Source organism: Athene noctua, chromosome 7 (assembly GCF_965140245.1).
Source record: "Athene noctua chromosome 7, bAthNoc1.hap1.1, whole genome shotgun sequence".
Lineage (NCBI taxonomy): Eukaryota > Metazoa > Chordata > Aves > Strigiformes > Strigidae > Athene > Athene noctua.
This window is the reverse complement of record NC_134043.1, coordinates 45,176,607-45,188,675: the sequence shown is the minus strand read 5'-3', so window position 1 is coordinate 45,188,675 and position 12,069 is coordinate 45,176,607. Positions and strand designations below refer to the sequence as shown.

The 12,069-nt window shown below is 45.7% G+C and overlaps 2 protein-coding genes across 2 annotated transcripts; both read right to left on the bottom strand.

The window, feature by feature from the left end:
- Positions 1-952: 952 nt before the first annotated feature.
- Positions 953-5,932, bottom strand: LOC141962668 (peptidyl-prolyl cis-trans isomerase-like 3). Its single transcript, XM_074911028.1, has 6 exons — positions 5,900-5,932; positions 5,163-5,237; positions 4,290-4,383; positions 3,572-3,639; positions 3,000-3,118; positions 953-1,369 (listed from the first exon to the last, which is right to left on the bottom strand). Exons 1-6 carry the CDS (start codon positions 5,930-5,932, stop codon positions 1,243-1,245), a joined length of 516 nt encoding a protein of 171 aa, XP_074767129.1. The 3' UTR covers positions 953-1,242.
- Positions 5,933-9,013: 3,081 nt separating this feature from the next.
- On the bottom strand, positions 9,014-11,482 carry LOC141962368 (dual specificity protein kinase CLK4-like). The gene is made up of 7 exons (XM_074910450.1): positions 11,329-11,482; positions 11,155-11,249; positions 10,939-11,068; positions 10,708-10,790; positions 10,073-10,152; positions 9,760-9,850; positions 9,014-9,664 (listed from the first exon to the last, which is right to left on the bottom strand). Exons 1-7 carry the CDS (start codon positions 11,480-11,482, stop codon positions 9,455-9,457), a joined length of 843 nt encoding a protein of 280 aa, XP_074766551.1. The 3' UTR covers positions 9,014-9,454.
- Positions 11,483-12,069: the final 587 nt, after the last annotated feature.

The window sequence follows — 12,069 nt, the reverse complement described above, 5'->3', positions numbered from 1 at the left end:
GTCTGAAACAGACTGCAGGTCAGATGGACCCGGACCTCCCAAGGATTACAAGGCACATATATGAGAACGAACTTTGCGAAGTGATGCTGAGTCCCAAGAGGACTGCGGGAATGGTGGGAGTTGGATGCAGGAACTGTGGGTACTCTCCTGTCCAGGTCTTTCATGCACAGCTGGAACTGGAAATATACCCTCTCGCCTCTACATATTATAGAGTCTCCGTGGAAATGAGTTGACTTTTTCCTGCTTTATGAAAACAAACTGATGCAAAAATACATGTTTGAAATCTACAACACGGAAGAGTAGAACATTCTGCTTTTCCCAGTATACTCAAGGTGGAGAACTGCTTTTCTGATGCATACAAATCACTCTTTTTTCCCTGCTGGAGTCAGGTTATTTTATGCTTACTATACCAAGTGACTTGAGCATAGGATCAGCAATATACATACATGCACCCAAACACACGCATAAGTATGCATGTATTTTATGCTTCCTCTTGACAAGTCAATATTCAGATACCTCTCTACTTTCTTGCAGATTTTCTTGAGTCCAACAACATTTGGTGTCAAGTAAGACCAAACGCTACCTAGTTTTGGTCAACAGCTATGTAAAGACACCAACACTCTTTCATACCAGAAGTGCTGTGCCAGAGGCAGAAGCGATTGTTTCCGATCTACCTGCTGGGGAGGCTGAAGAGGTTACCATTCCCACACAGCAGCGCAAGAGCAAGCACTCCTCTAAACACGGTCTTTAATCCTCTAGGAGAGAAAGGTTTCGTCTACGACACTGCTCTCGCCTAAGGGAAAACACTGCACATCTTAGTCAGTTTTCTAAAAACCAGTAAAGTTAGAATTTACACGAGAAAGTTTCAGAAAACCGGGAGTATGAAATCATAGAAAAGGACATTGTTTCAACATAGTATCGCTAAGAAAGATAAGGCAGAAAACAAAAGATTGGGGGCGGAAAAAATGTATTTTTAAAAGTCTTGTTTTACAAGTATTAAAAGCAATGTTTAAAAATCAAAATACTAGAAGATACTCTGGAAAAACTGACTTCTAAAGCACAAGACTTTTCTGTGACAACTCCCAAACAATGTCACAACTCCTGAAAATCCTGCATTCAAAGGATTCAAAAGGAACAAAGGTACGATCCAGCTCAAGTAACCCTCTTTAATGGCACTTCAAACTCCATAATCCAGCAGTCCATCTGACCAGTCTCTAAAGAATGCGTCGAGGCACTCTGTGGCTACAGAGCAAAAGGGTTGGCATGAACCGACACATCTTTAATGCGAACCTCATTGAGAGGTCGGTAGGTTTTCTCATTCACAGGCAGCTTCTCCAGCTCATCCAGGGTCTCCAAGCCATCAATAACTCTGGAAGAAAAGCAGAAATGCTGGGAATCTCCTAATAATGATTTAGATTTCACAGCTGAGATATCTCAAAGCAGTTTACAGTGAAGTATCACAGGGCAAAGACTTTGCAAGCAAATGGTACAAGTAAGACTGCCAAAACATTATATATGGCATACATTTTGAAAGGAAATATTAAGCACCCGTGACAGATTCTGCTGAAAAGCACAAACAATTCCCACTGACCTGACAGTATCATAGTTTACACCAGCCGTAGCTGTATAAAGACCCTGGCTGCACTTCCTGGCAGGCAGGACCGACCAATCATACCGTAGGTTTCAGTAGCAGCAAGCTGCTCTCCATACCAAAACTTCACTGTGAATGACGGAAATCCGATGGCTGGAAAATCCATTTCCAAACGTGAAACTATCATTTCTAACCTTCTGACTCAAAGACAAGATTGGACCGAATCATAAATAACTGTGTAAACCTAGTGGTACAAACATGCTTAAGCTTTCGGATCTCCTGTCAGGCTGAAGAAGTGGCAAGAGAGATTGTTGTAATAAACCTCTTATTTTTTTTGTTTAAGTAACTAGCTCTGGTAAACCTTGATAGTTTATTTCCCAGTAACGGACTTGGCAGAAAACACCTTGTGCTGTTCACAGTTCAGTTCAGTCACATTCATCAACGCTTTGAATCTAGGACGCCGGGACTGCAGGCCAGCAGGGGCTGCATGTGCTGTCCTGCTGATTCTGCAACTGCAGCTGGAGTATCTTAAAACTGCCACAGAAAACCTGGCAAAGTTCCCCTGTCAGAGCCTCTACTCTTTTCTAACAAGTCTAAAACACCTACTGTCAATCACACTTCTAAACAACTCAGAAATGAAGGGAACACCTGTATTTAGATGCCTATAAACAATACATTTGATAGAAAATTGTATTTTCACATTTCAATAGTTTCCTTTGAATATTTTACTCCATTTAATAAAGGCAACTTTTTCTCAGCAGATTCACTTGTACAGTAGAGACTTTTTAACAAGCAAAAGACTACCATGATTTTGAGATAGAAAAAGCAGAATCTGAAAGACTCAAAAATCGAACATTTGCTTTAAGGATCCATTATCAGTAGTGTCTATTAAGAATGTTTTAAATAATGATGCATCTTAAACAAGCTCTGTGGTTTTTATCTGACCAACAGACAGTTCCACCTAAACAGAAGTACAATCATCAGTACCACACCCATTGCCAGATTCAGTCCCAGATCAGATTCTTGTTTCTCAGTAAACCCTACAACCATGTATCCAGTTGTTCTGGAGTTTGCTGAAAATCAGGCTGCAGCCCTTTGGCCATGGATGAAAAGGCAAGCTGGAATAACTGGGGGGGGGGGGGGGGTGTGTGTGGAGGCAGAGAAGAAGAAAAAGAATGGTCCATTATTGAGGTAATTTTTAATATCCTTATTCCCTGCAGTGAAGAAGGGAGTGGCATTTTCAAGCAACTAATTCTGGTGACAGTGCAAGAGCATACATTTACATATATACAGCCAATATTTTAAACAGGTTTAGAACCAGAAGCTTCTAAATTTGCATTGCATGTGCCCTGAAATATTCAGATCCTCCACACGCTATGGTACGGTGGCTTGCAGTCGGATCACTTACTTTCCAAACACAGTGTACTTCATGTCTAGGTGCGGTTGCTTGCCGTAAGTGATGAAGAACTGTGATCCATTGGTATTTGGGCCATTGTTTGCCATTGAAACTACCCCACGGACACTGTGCTGAAAGAAGGGAAAAACCTCAACATGGATACACATGTGTAGAAGCAGGGCTTTAGCCTGCACGAAGTGCTCTGTGACTGACTACTCTGCTTCAATACCATTATTAGGAAAAAAATCTCGACTGCAAATATATTCCAACACAGTCCATAATTAGCTCCTCAAAATTGCCCTTACAATGAAAAATTACTTCTTTCCCTTCAGAACATGAAAAGCACTTACAAATTCTTTCTACTTCTGTTCTTGGTGACGAAAACCCTCAAACTTAACTTGCCAAGTACAGAAATGCCTGTTCCCCTTCTAACAAGAAGCTTTCTATCCCTTTATTGCAGGATTAGACTTTGCTTCACAGTTAATAGAAAGGTATTTAATACAGTACAACACAATGCTGAGTGCTCTCCAATCCGTAAGGAAAATCCGTATGAAAATAACCGCATATTGCGAGCACAGAAATACCTTCAGGTATTCGCTGAATTCGTCTTCAAACTTCTTGCCCCAGATGCTGTTACCTCCTTTCCCAGTGCCTGACAAAGAAGCACCACAATACACTACTGGATTTTCAGACTGAAAATTCTAGAAATAATGTACTGTTATAACATTTTACAACAAAGACCACAGATAGCCTGTAATTCATTTGAGGCAGGGATCAGGTGCTCGTGTCTTGTTACTCAGCAGAGACATAACTCTAAATAAGGGACATCTATTAAGTAGCAGAACAAGGCACTGACATATCCTCAAATTAAATTCAGTATGAGTACAAACCCGAAGTTGAATCGGATTTTCCCCCAAACAGTTGACGCTGTCTGGGACATTTCCCCCAAATGCTTTAAAGGCAGTGTAGCCTTTCAGGCAGAAATCAGAGAAACCACAATAGCAACTGCTACCCGTTCCACCTCTGGTGAGCCAGCAGAACCATCATATTTAGTGGAAACAGCTGGAAAAGTCTGTAGAATGCTTTACTACTGCATGTTTATTTAGAACTAGGGTAATGGCTGCTCCTCTGTAAACTCATCACAGAAAGCTAATCTCCCCATAAAACCCTCTGTCAACAAAACAATAATTCTTATATTTTACTTTTACTTTGTTTACATTTTGGTTTTAAACTTTCATACTTATCATTTCCTTTTATTTATATTTTATTTTCCTATAGAGAGACCCGAACAGAAGAATTTACCTAATGGATCTCCTGTCTGAACCATGAAGCCCTTTATATTCCGGTGAAATATGCATCCATTGTAGTAGTTACTGGCACAAAGAGCCAGGAAATTCTAAGGAAGTGAAACAAACCACATTAACAAACAATTCAGAAGCAAATATCCTCTCACTAAAATGACAGCACTGGCAAGACCAAGTCTAACCCTTTTGCCTCTGCTTTGCGTGGTGACCACCTGAATTCCAATTGCCACAGAACAGTCATAAGCAAATTATAGTTAATGTGCCCCTTTGACAGTGTCACAAAGGATTTTAAATAAAGCTTACAGCACAAGGCTGTCTGACTTGAGGAACAAACAAGAAGCCTAAGACATGCTCAGAAGCATCACTCTCATTCAACATTTTGTAAATGTCAATTTTGTAATCAACAACTTGATGCCTCAGTTTTATTAGTTAAAAGGTCAATTATTTGAATTTAAGCTTAAGTTTATTGCAGAAAGGAAAACCTGGGGCCTCTGACAAACTGGGAGTGATTGTCACTCTCTTAAAACCAAATCTCTGCAAGTGTGAGCAAACCCAGGGAAATTGGGGAATCCCAGGCCATGTGCCGTATTTCCCCATAAGGGCAAAGGGCACTTTGGGAGATGCTGGAACTTGAAGAGAAGTGGCCCTTGGCTAAACTTCATCTGGTGAGAAACGGGCAGCAAAGCTCTAGGCAGTATGACACAGTGCACGATTTCCACAAGTGGCATAGGCACTGTACCGGCTTAAAATATTAGTATTCTGTTACGTGAAAAGATGAATTGCAAAAGCCACTTCACCTCCTCTACAGTCTTCACTATTTCTACTGCTTTGTTCTGACACTAGGCAATCCCGCTTCTGTTACTTGACTTACTTCGCAGGTCTTTGGTGTCCGCTCACAGAACAGTTCAATTTTAATATCGCCTACGTCAGTATGCAGCGTGACAGCCTGGGCAAGAGGCAGAAAATAATAATGAAATCAGCAACGAAATACTAACAGACTCAGTTTTATGTCCTAGCACCACCAAGAACATACGCAAACGTTACATGCATATAAACACTGTTCCGCTATTTGGCCACAGGCAAGGCTACTGTCAGAAACCTTCCTCTTCCTCGTTTCCAGTGAAATGACCAGAAAGCACTTGGTCTCATTTAGTTTCAGGACACATCAAGTCCAGCACAGGAATGCAGCAGCTCTGTTTCACGCTGTTACACTCCAGAGATACATTAATCATTTGCAAACTGCACCTGCACAGTCACTGCATTGCAAAGTTGACGAATCGAGGTTTTCTCCATTTCAGGTGATAGTGTGGCACACACACCTCACTGCTTTACAGTCAGAGGAACAACTGATGTGTGTTAGTTGCCAGAAGCCTTTTGAGTGATAAGGCTAGTTCTGAATGGCACCACATAAAATCTGCCTTCACAAACAAGCAAATCTGCACAATGACACACTTTTCTTAAGAATTTATAAATAACCTTCACAAAATTTAAAATGGCAGCTACCCATCCACCTAAGCAAATATATCTCTATAGGCCAAATATATCACAGTACTCCTATGGAAAGTGCTAAACTATGCAAAAAAAAAAAAAGATACTGTGGGTTTATACTCGGGAGAAGCGTACAAGAAAAATCAGCATCATGCCGATACTGGCATACTTTCCCAGAAGTATACGAGTAAAGAAGTGAAGATAGTAGTCTACAATGTCCATGAAGATGCTCTAAGAGGTGTATGGACAGTTTAAGACACACGGTCTTACCTTCGTTTCCTGATTTGCAAAAACTGTAAATGCCTGCAAGTGTAGGTTACATACACTCAAGCAGGACTGTGTGTTTGCGACCTGAACAATGCTTCCATGGTAAAAGAAACCAAACTGGATTACCAAATATTGGCCAAAGTAGGATTAAAATTTAGGCTCTGAGAACTGAAGGTCTAATTATATTTTAGACCAATGTAACCTGTCCTATTTTCCTTTCTACAATATCTCGTTAGAAGTCTGAAATGAAAACCTAAACTTTTCATTACCAGTTCTTCACAGCAGAATAAAATGCGTATTCCTTTGAGATGCAGAGCAGATATTCAGTTTCCACTAGATGACCATTTCAGGAAGAATTAAAATATATAGAAAGGGCTATTGTTCTCACCATGTCTGCTTATTCAAAAGCTGAGGTAGATCGTCTACAGCAATTTTCTGCAAAGAAAACATATGAACATATGAAACCCGTTGGGCTTTTTCCTAACAGTCCACAGTTCTTTTTGATTCTGAAATATCTGTGTGGTCCTATGCCTTTAAAGCACACAGTTTTACAGTGCCATTCAAGCGACTCTGTGGATAAACATTTTATTGCAATTTACTTGTAACTATGCAGCATGTAAAGAACTAGAAAGGAGCAGAACAAAATAACGTAGAAAGAGGGGTGGGGGCAAAAAACCCTTTCCTAGGATGAAGGTCTATACGAAGCAATCTCAGCTTTTCCAAAGAGTATTTTTTTATAAATGACCGAAATTAACAGAGAAAAGCCACATGCCAGTTCCTAAAGGGAGGTGTGATTCGGAGCCACCTTCTGACAGCTGCCAGTATCTGCAACAGACAGCTACCTGCGTTCGAGCACCGGATCAGACTGCCTTTATCGTAGTAGTAGTTTCAAATAACAGCCTTTGGAAGGATGACGATAAACCGCAGTTCTGTGGAAATCAAGAGCTTTAGAGGCCACTCTGTTCGGCGTGTGCTGCCCTCCCTGGGCAGCCCCCAGGTTCGGCGAGGCCTCAGGCAGGCGCCGGCGGACCCGCCCGCCGCGGCCCGGCCCCTCACCCCGGCTACTGCCTGCCAGGGTGGCGGGCCGCCAGGACGAGCACCGGGCCGCCAGGACGAGCACCGGGCCGCCAGGACGAGCACCGGGCCGACAGGACGAGCACCGCGGCGCTGTGCACCCGCCGGTTAAGCCTCCCAAGGGACGAGCGCGCTCCCCGCAACCCAGCGGCCCTCGGCTCCCACCTGACCAGCGATGGCTCGGAGCTACCGCTCCTTTCCTGCCGATGCGAGGTACTTGCTCCGACGGCCTACGCGCACGGCACGCCGGCTCCGCTCGCTCGCCCCGCTGCTGCAGGGCGCGGCCCGGCTCCTCCACCGGCGAGCGACCCACCCAGGACGCCCGCCATCCCCGCGGCCGCCAGCTCGGCCTTCCCGCGCCGCCCCGGCGCCCTCCCCCTCGCCTGGCCCCACGGAGGCCTCGCACAAACCTGCCGAGGCTGGACGCGGGCCCGGCGCCGGCCGCCGGGAAACGGCTCTCCGGCTCCCCTCGGGCGGGCAGGAAGGGGCCGGGCTGCCCACGCCGCGGCTCAGAGCCGGCCCGGCCCGGCGCGGCGAAGAGGCCGCGGCCGCCCCCCTAGCGCGGCGGAAGCGGCGGGGCCGGGCCGAGCGCAGGTTCCGCTCTGCAGCTCCGGCTGCGATCCGGCGTGAGGTAAGCGTGGGGTCCCGCGGCGGCGCTTCGAGGCTGCCTGCCCCGGTCCTGCTTGCTTCCCCGGCCCCCGCCTCCCCCCCCGCGAGAGGCAAACGCTTCTCCGGTTAGATCCCGCGGGTCGGTTGCAGCGTGCGCGGATGGGTGAGGGGCAAGTTCCGTACGTTTCTGGCACGATTCTAAAGGGCCGGTTTCGGTGCTTCGCCGGGAGCGCCCCGGAGGCAGGAGGGAGAGCCCGCGGCCGGCGCGCCTCCGACGGCAGCGCCTGCTGGGGGGAGGCCGGGCCGCGCTGCCCTCTGTCAGCGGGGCGGCATTCGCCGCTGCAATACTCTTCCCTCTGCTCTGCCAGCCAGCGAATTCCCAGGGCTTATTCCTGCGTGGTTTCGCCCCCTCTACAGATAGCTGCATGCTGCTGCCCGGCACTCAGCTGGTTCGCCGGCCTCTCCGCTGCCTCCGCGCTTTGGGCCTCCTGCCCTCGCGCTCCCTCATGAACCTCGGGGAGCTCGTTTCTGCCCTCGGTGACTTTGCATCCCCCTCTCTGGCTGAAAGCTGGGACAATGTGGGGCTGCTGGTGGAACCAAGCCCTCCCCACGCTGTGAACACTCTCCTCCTCACTAACGATCTCACCGAGGAGGTGATGGAAGAGGCGGTGCACAAGGCGGCAGACCTTATTCTTTCTTACCACCCTCCCGTATTCACACCGCTCAAGCGAGTAACGTGGAAGACCTGGAAGGAACGGCTGGTGGTCCGAGCCCTGGAGCACAGGATTGGAATTTACTCTCCGCATACGGCGTATGATGCCATACCTCATGGAGTCAATAACTGGCTCACAAAGGGACTTGGTGAGATTCCGTTTAAAAAACGTTAAATGGTTCGTTGTTATATGCCATTTTATGCGGGGACCTTCCCTCATTTTCCTTTCTTCCAGCTTTTACAAGTATGATTTGAGGACTTTTTTTTTTTTTCCCTTTTTTTCCCCCCAGTATGATTCTTCTAAGTACCCTAAATGTATTTTAGGGAATTTGTCTTGGTGAGGAACACCAGGTACGAACACTAGGGGACATTTTCAGATGCATGACTGTGGTACTGGATGTAGTCGGAACCGGTGCAGCACTGGTTACAAAGTTTAGACCACTGACTCTAAATCGCCACCCTTAATTTATAAAGTGCAAGTCTCACTGTTTGCAAAGGACTTTTATCCTGTATTGTGCCTAATAGAGACAACAGTCATCACTTCTGGTCAGGGAGAATGGATTCAAGTGCAATATTTGCATCTTTGTGTTGCACCTCTTTAGGATATGCGCTAAATCAGTGTTATCCAGCCTTATAAAACAGCAATCTTATAAAACCTTGTTAAAAACCCTTATCAACCCAATGACTCTTTCAGGCTGACAGATGTGTGTCTTCCTCCAACAAATTTTCATTGGCCCTAAAATGGAGGTGGTAGTTACTGTGAAACGATAGCAATACTGACGTGAGGCCTGAACAGAGGAAAAGGACTTTAACTGTGGCCCCTTGTGTCCTGCAGCATCCCCAGTGACGAAGCTGCTCTCTGTGCTGGGTCTGGGAGCAGCATCCTGAAGGGAGTGGAAGCTGACCTCTATCTCACAGGTAAAAGACTATGTTGCTGTTTCATGATCTTTATAAAAATAGTCACTAGAAAACAGGAAAACTGTACGTTTATGAATAACCTGTACGTTTATGAATTAATATTTTTTTTGTCTCTTTGGTGTAACATCTGCATCAGCCTTCTCAGCTACAGGAGGCAGCTTCCTTTTCTGCCGCTTCAAGGGCGAGAAGAAAGGATGTTTCAGTGCTTCCTCCAGAGTAATGCGCTCGGCTGGGTCGTACTCCAACATCTTCTCAATGAGGTCAAAGAGGTTCCTGTGGTCCGAATTGTGGCAGGTCATGAATTCCTTCAGGAAGACAACAACACGACATGGGGGGTTTTAATATTGGAATTGTACTTAAAGCTGCTCTCCGCAAGCGCCTTTTCCCTCTGCCATCTTACCTTTAGGGGATTACACCAACTGGAGACATATCTTCCAGCAGAACTGTGTTCATCCCAGTCCAGCCGGCCATGATGGAAATATTCGTGTTTCCTTAAACAAACAGACCAGGGCTCGTTATTCAAAGATTCGCTAGAAGTTTATCAGCACGTTTGTTCTTGGGAACTGATCTGGGACTGTTCCACAAAGGTGGCCAGCTTGTTAAGTACAGCCAAAGGTGCATCCGAGTTTATTAAACTTCTTAAAAAACGTGCTGTTAAGCCAAATCTGAAAATATTTAAACTATAGCGGTCCAGGCACAGAAAATGTAATTACCTGCTTTTCTCTATCATGTGCCTTGGCAAAGGCCCCAGTACTCGCTCCATCATGGCCAGGTGTTCTCTGTCGTCATTGGTCTGGAAGGAAGGCGAGAGAGACATTTTTGTGTGTCCTTAAGAGGAAGTTATCAAGAACCACACTTCATTCTTGACTGTACCCTGCAACTCATTTCAGATTAAGGAAAAAAGAGAGGCTCTAGTCATCTGTTCCCTGAAGGAAGTTACAGTGCACTGAAGTTTCTTTTCCCTGCCTTATCCTTTCTCTTCTTTGTTGATAAGTTTCAGCAATACTGTCAAGATGACAGAATGCAGGTATTTGCTGCATATTTGGTGATAGAGGAAGCTCATCTGTTACTGGTGTGGCTTGTGTGTTACCAATGTTCACAGGGTGATCCTTCCCATCAAGCTGCTGCCACAGTGTTTACTGGAAGCAACTTGGAGCACTCTTCTGCTGAGGAAGTTCGTTCCTTTGTGCCTGCAGCTTCTGTTCTCTTCAAGTTGGCATTCCAGAGAAATGCAGCTTCATTTCTGGCACAGACCTTCCCCCTTAGTCCCCACCTCCCTGGAGCATATTTTCACCAAGCTGAGGAGCATTATACACGCTGCATCCTTTGGAGTTTCACAGCTACCTACCTGAAATACCGCGTATCCAAGGTAGTATCCTATGAGGATACATCCTATGCTCCAAACATCGCATGGCTGTGACCACCCCAGCGCTGTGAAAAGATGCAGAAGGTTCACGTGTGTATCAGACTGCAAACACTTCCACAGCTCGAGCGCTCGAGACAGGCGACACAGCTGTGGCAGTTCCGTAGCAGGCAGAAAGTCCTACGCTCAAGAGCAGCCGAACAGATGTCTACTGACCTAGGATCACTTCAGGAGCTCTGTAAGGTCTTGTAGACACCAAAGGGCTGTGATAATCGAAATCATACGTTGCGTTCCCGAAGTCCGCAACTTTGACGTCCGTATTTTTTAGTCTCCGTTCTTCGCATTCCTGAAATGACACACAAGGGGGTGCAAGTGACCAAGTAAACCCAGACCGGAGCCGAGGGGGAGGTAGGGAAGAGGACAGCAACTTACCAGTTCGGGGTTATATTCTTCTGTGTAGTCTGAATTCACAAGTAAAATATTTCCTGGCTTCAGATCTGTATGTGTCAGCTTGTTCAGGTGCAAAACTGCAAGGTAACACACACAGTTAGCAAATTCTGTAAAGAAAATCTAACAAATAAAGCAAAAAAAAAGAAACATACTTACAGTTCACAGATCTGCAGATCTGATAAGCCATCTGTCTGATGTGCTCCAGCGAAAATGGCAAGAAGCAATTCCCTCTAATGAAGTCAAAGGTACTGAGCCCCAGCAGCTCAAAAACCATGCAGACATGCCCATGGTGCTCAAACCATTCCAACATCTGGACGCAGTGGCTGCAAGAGCAGGAAAATCCATCAATTGCAACAGAAGTGGTAGAACGCTGAGATACATACGGCATACGGCCCAGAAAGCGATGTCACAGAAATCTTAAAAGCCAAAACAAAGTACAGCCGCCCTTGTCTACTCACTGTGTATTGTTGGGATCCAGCGTTTTTAAGTGTTGTAGCACGTGCACTTCTCCATAAGCTGCTTCGGAGTACCCAGGAGCATTTTTTACTATTTTCACAGCTACATGTCTGTCTGCCCTGAAAAGACAAGGTTTTAACAGCGATTAGAACGAGGAGCGGTTTTAACCAAGACTATTCAGTAATTGTCACCATATACATTGTTGATGAGAATGGCAACCTCATCAGAAAAGGGGTTTTTTTAAGTACATACAGACTGAATAGAATCAAGGTTCATCACTGCACAAAACCGACTAAATCTTTAAATTTTGAAAACACACTCCATACCTTATATATCAGTACTATTCTTAAAGGCCCCGTTCACCTCCCCTTTGTGTTTATGTACGCCGGGCTAATCCTGGAGGAGCTTCCACATCCCATGGCCTAACCTGACCATCAGTCA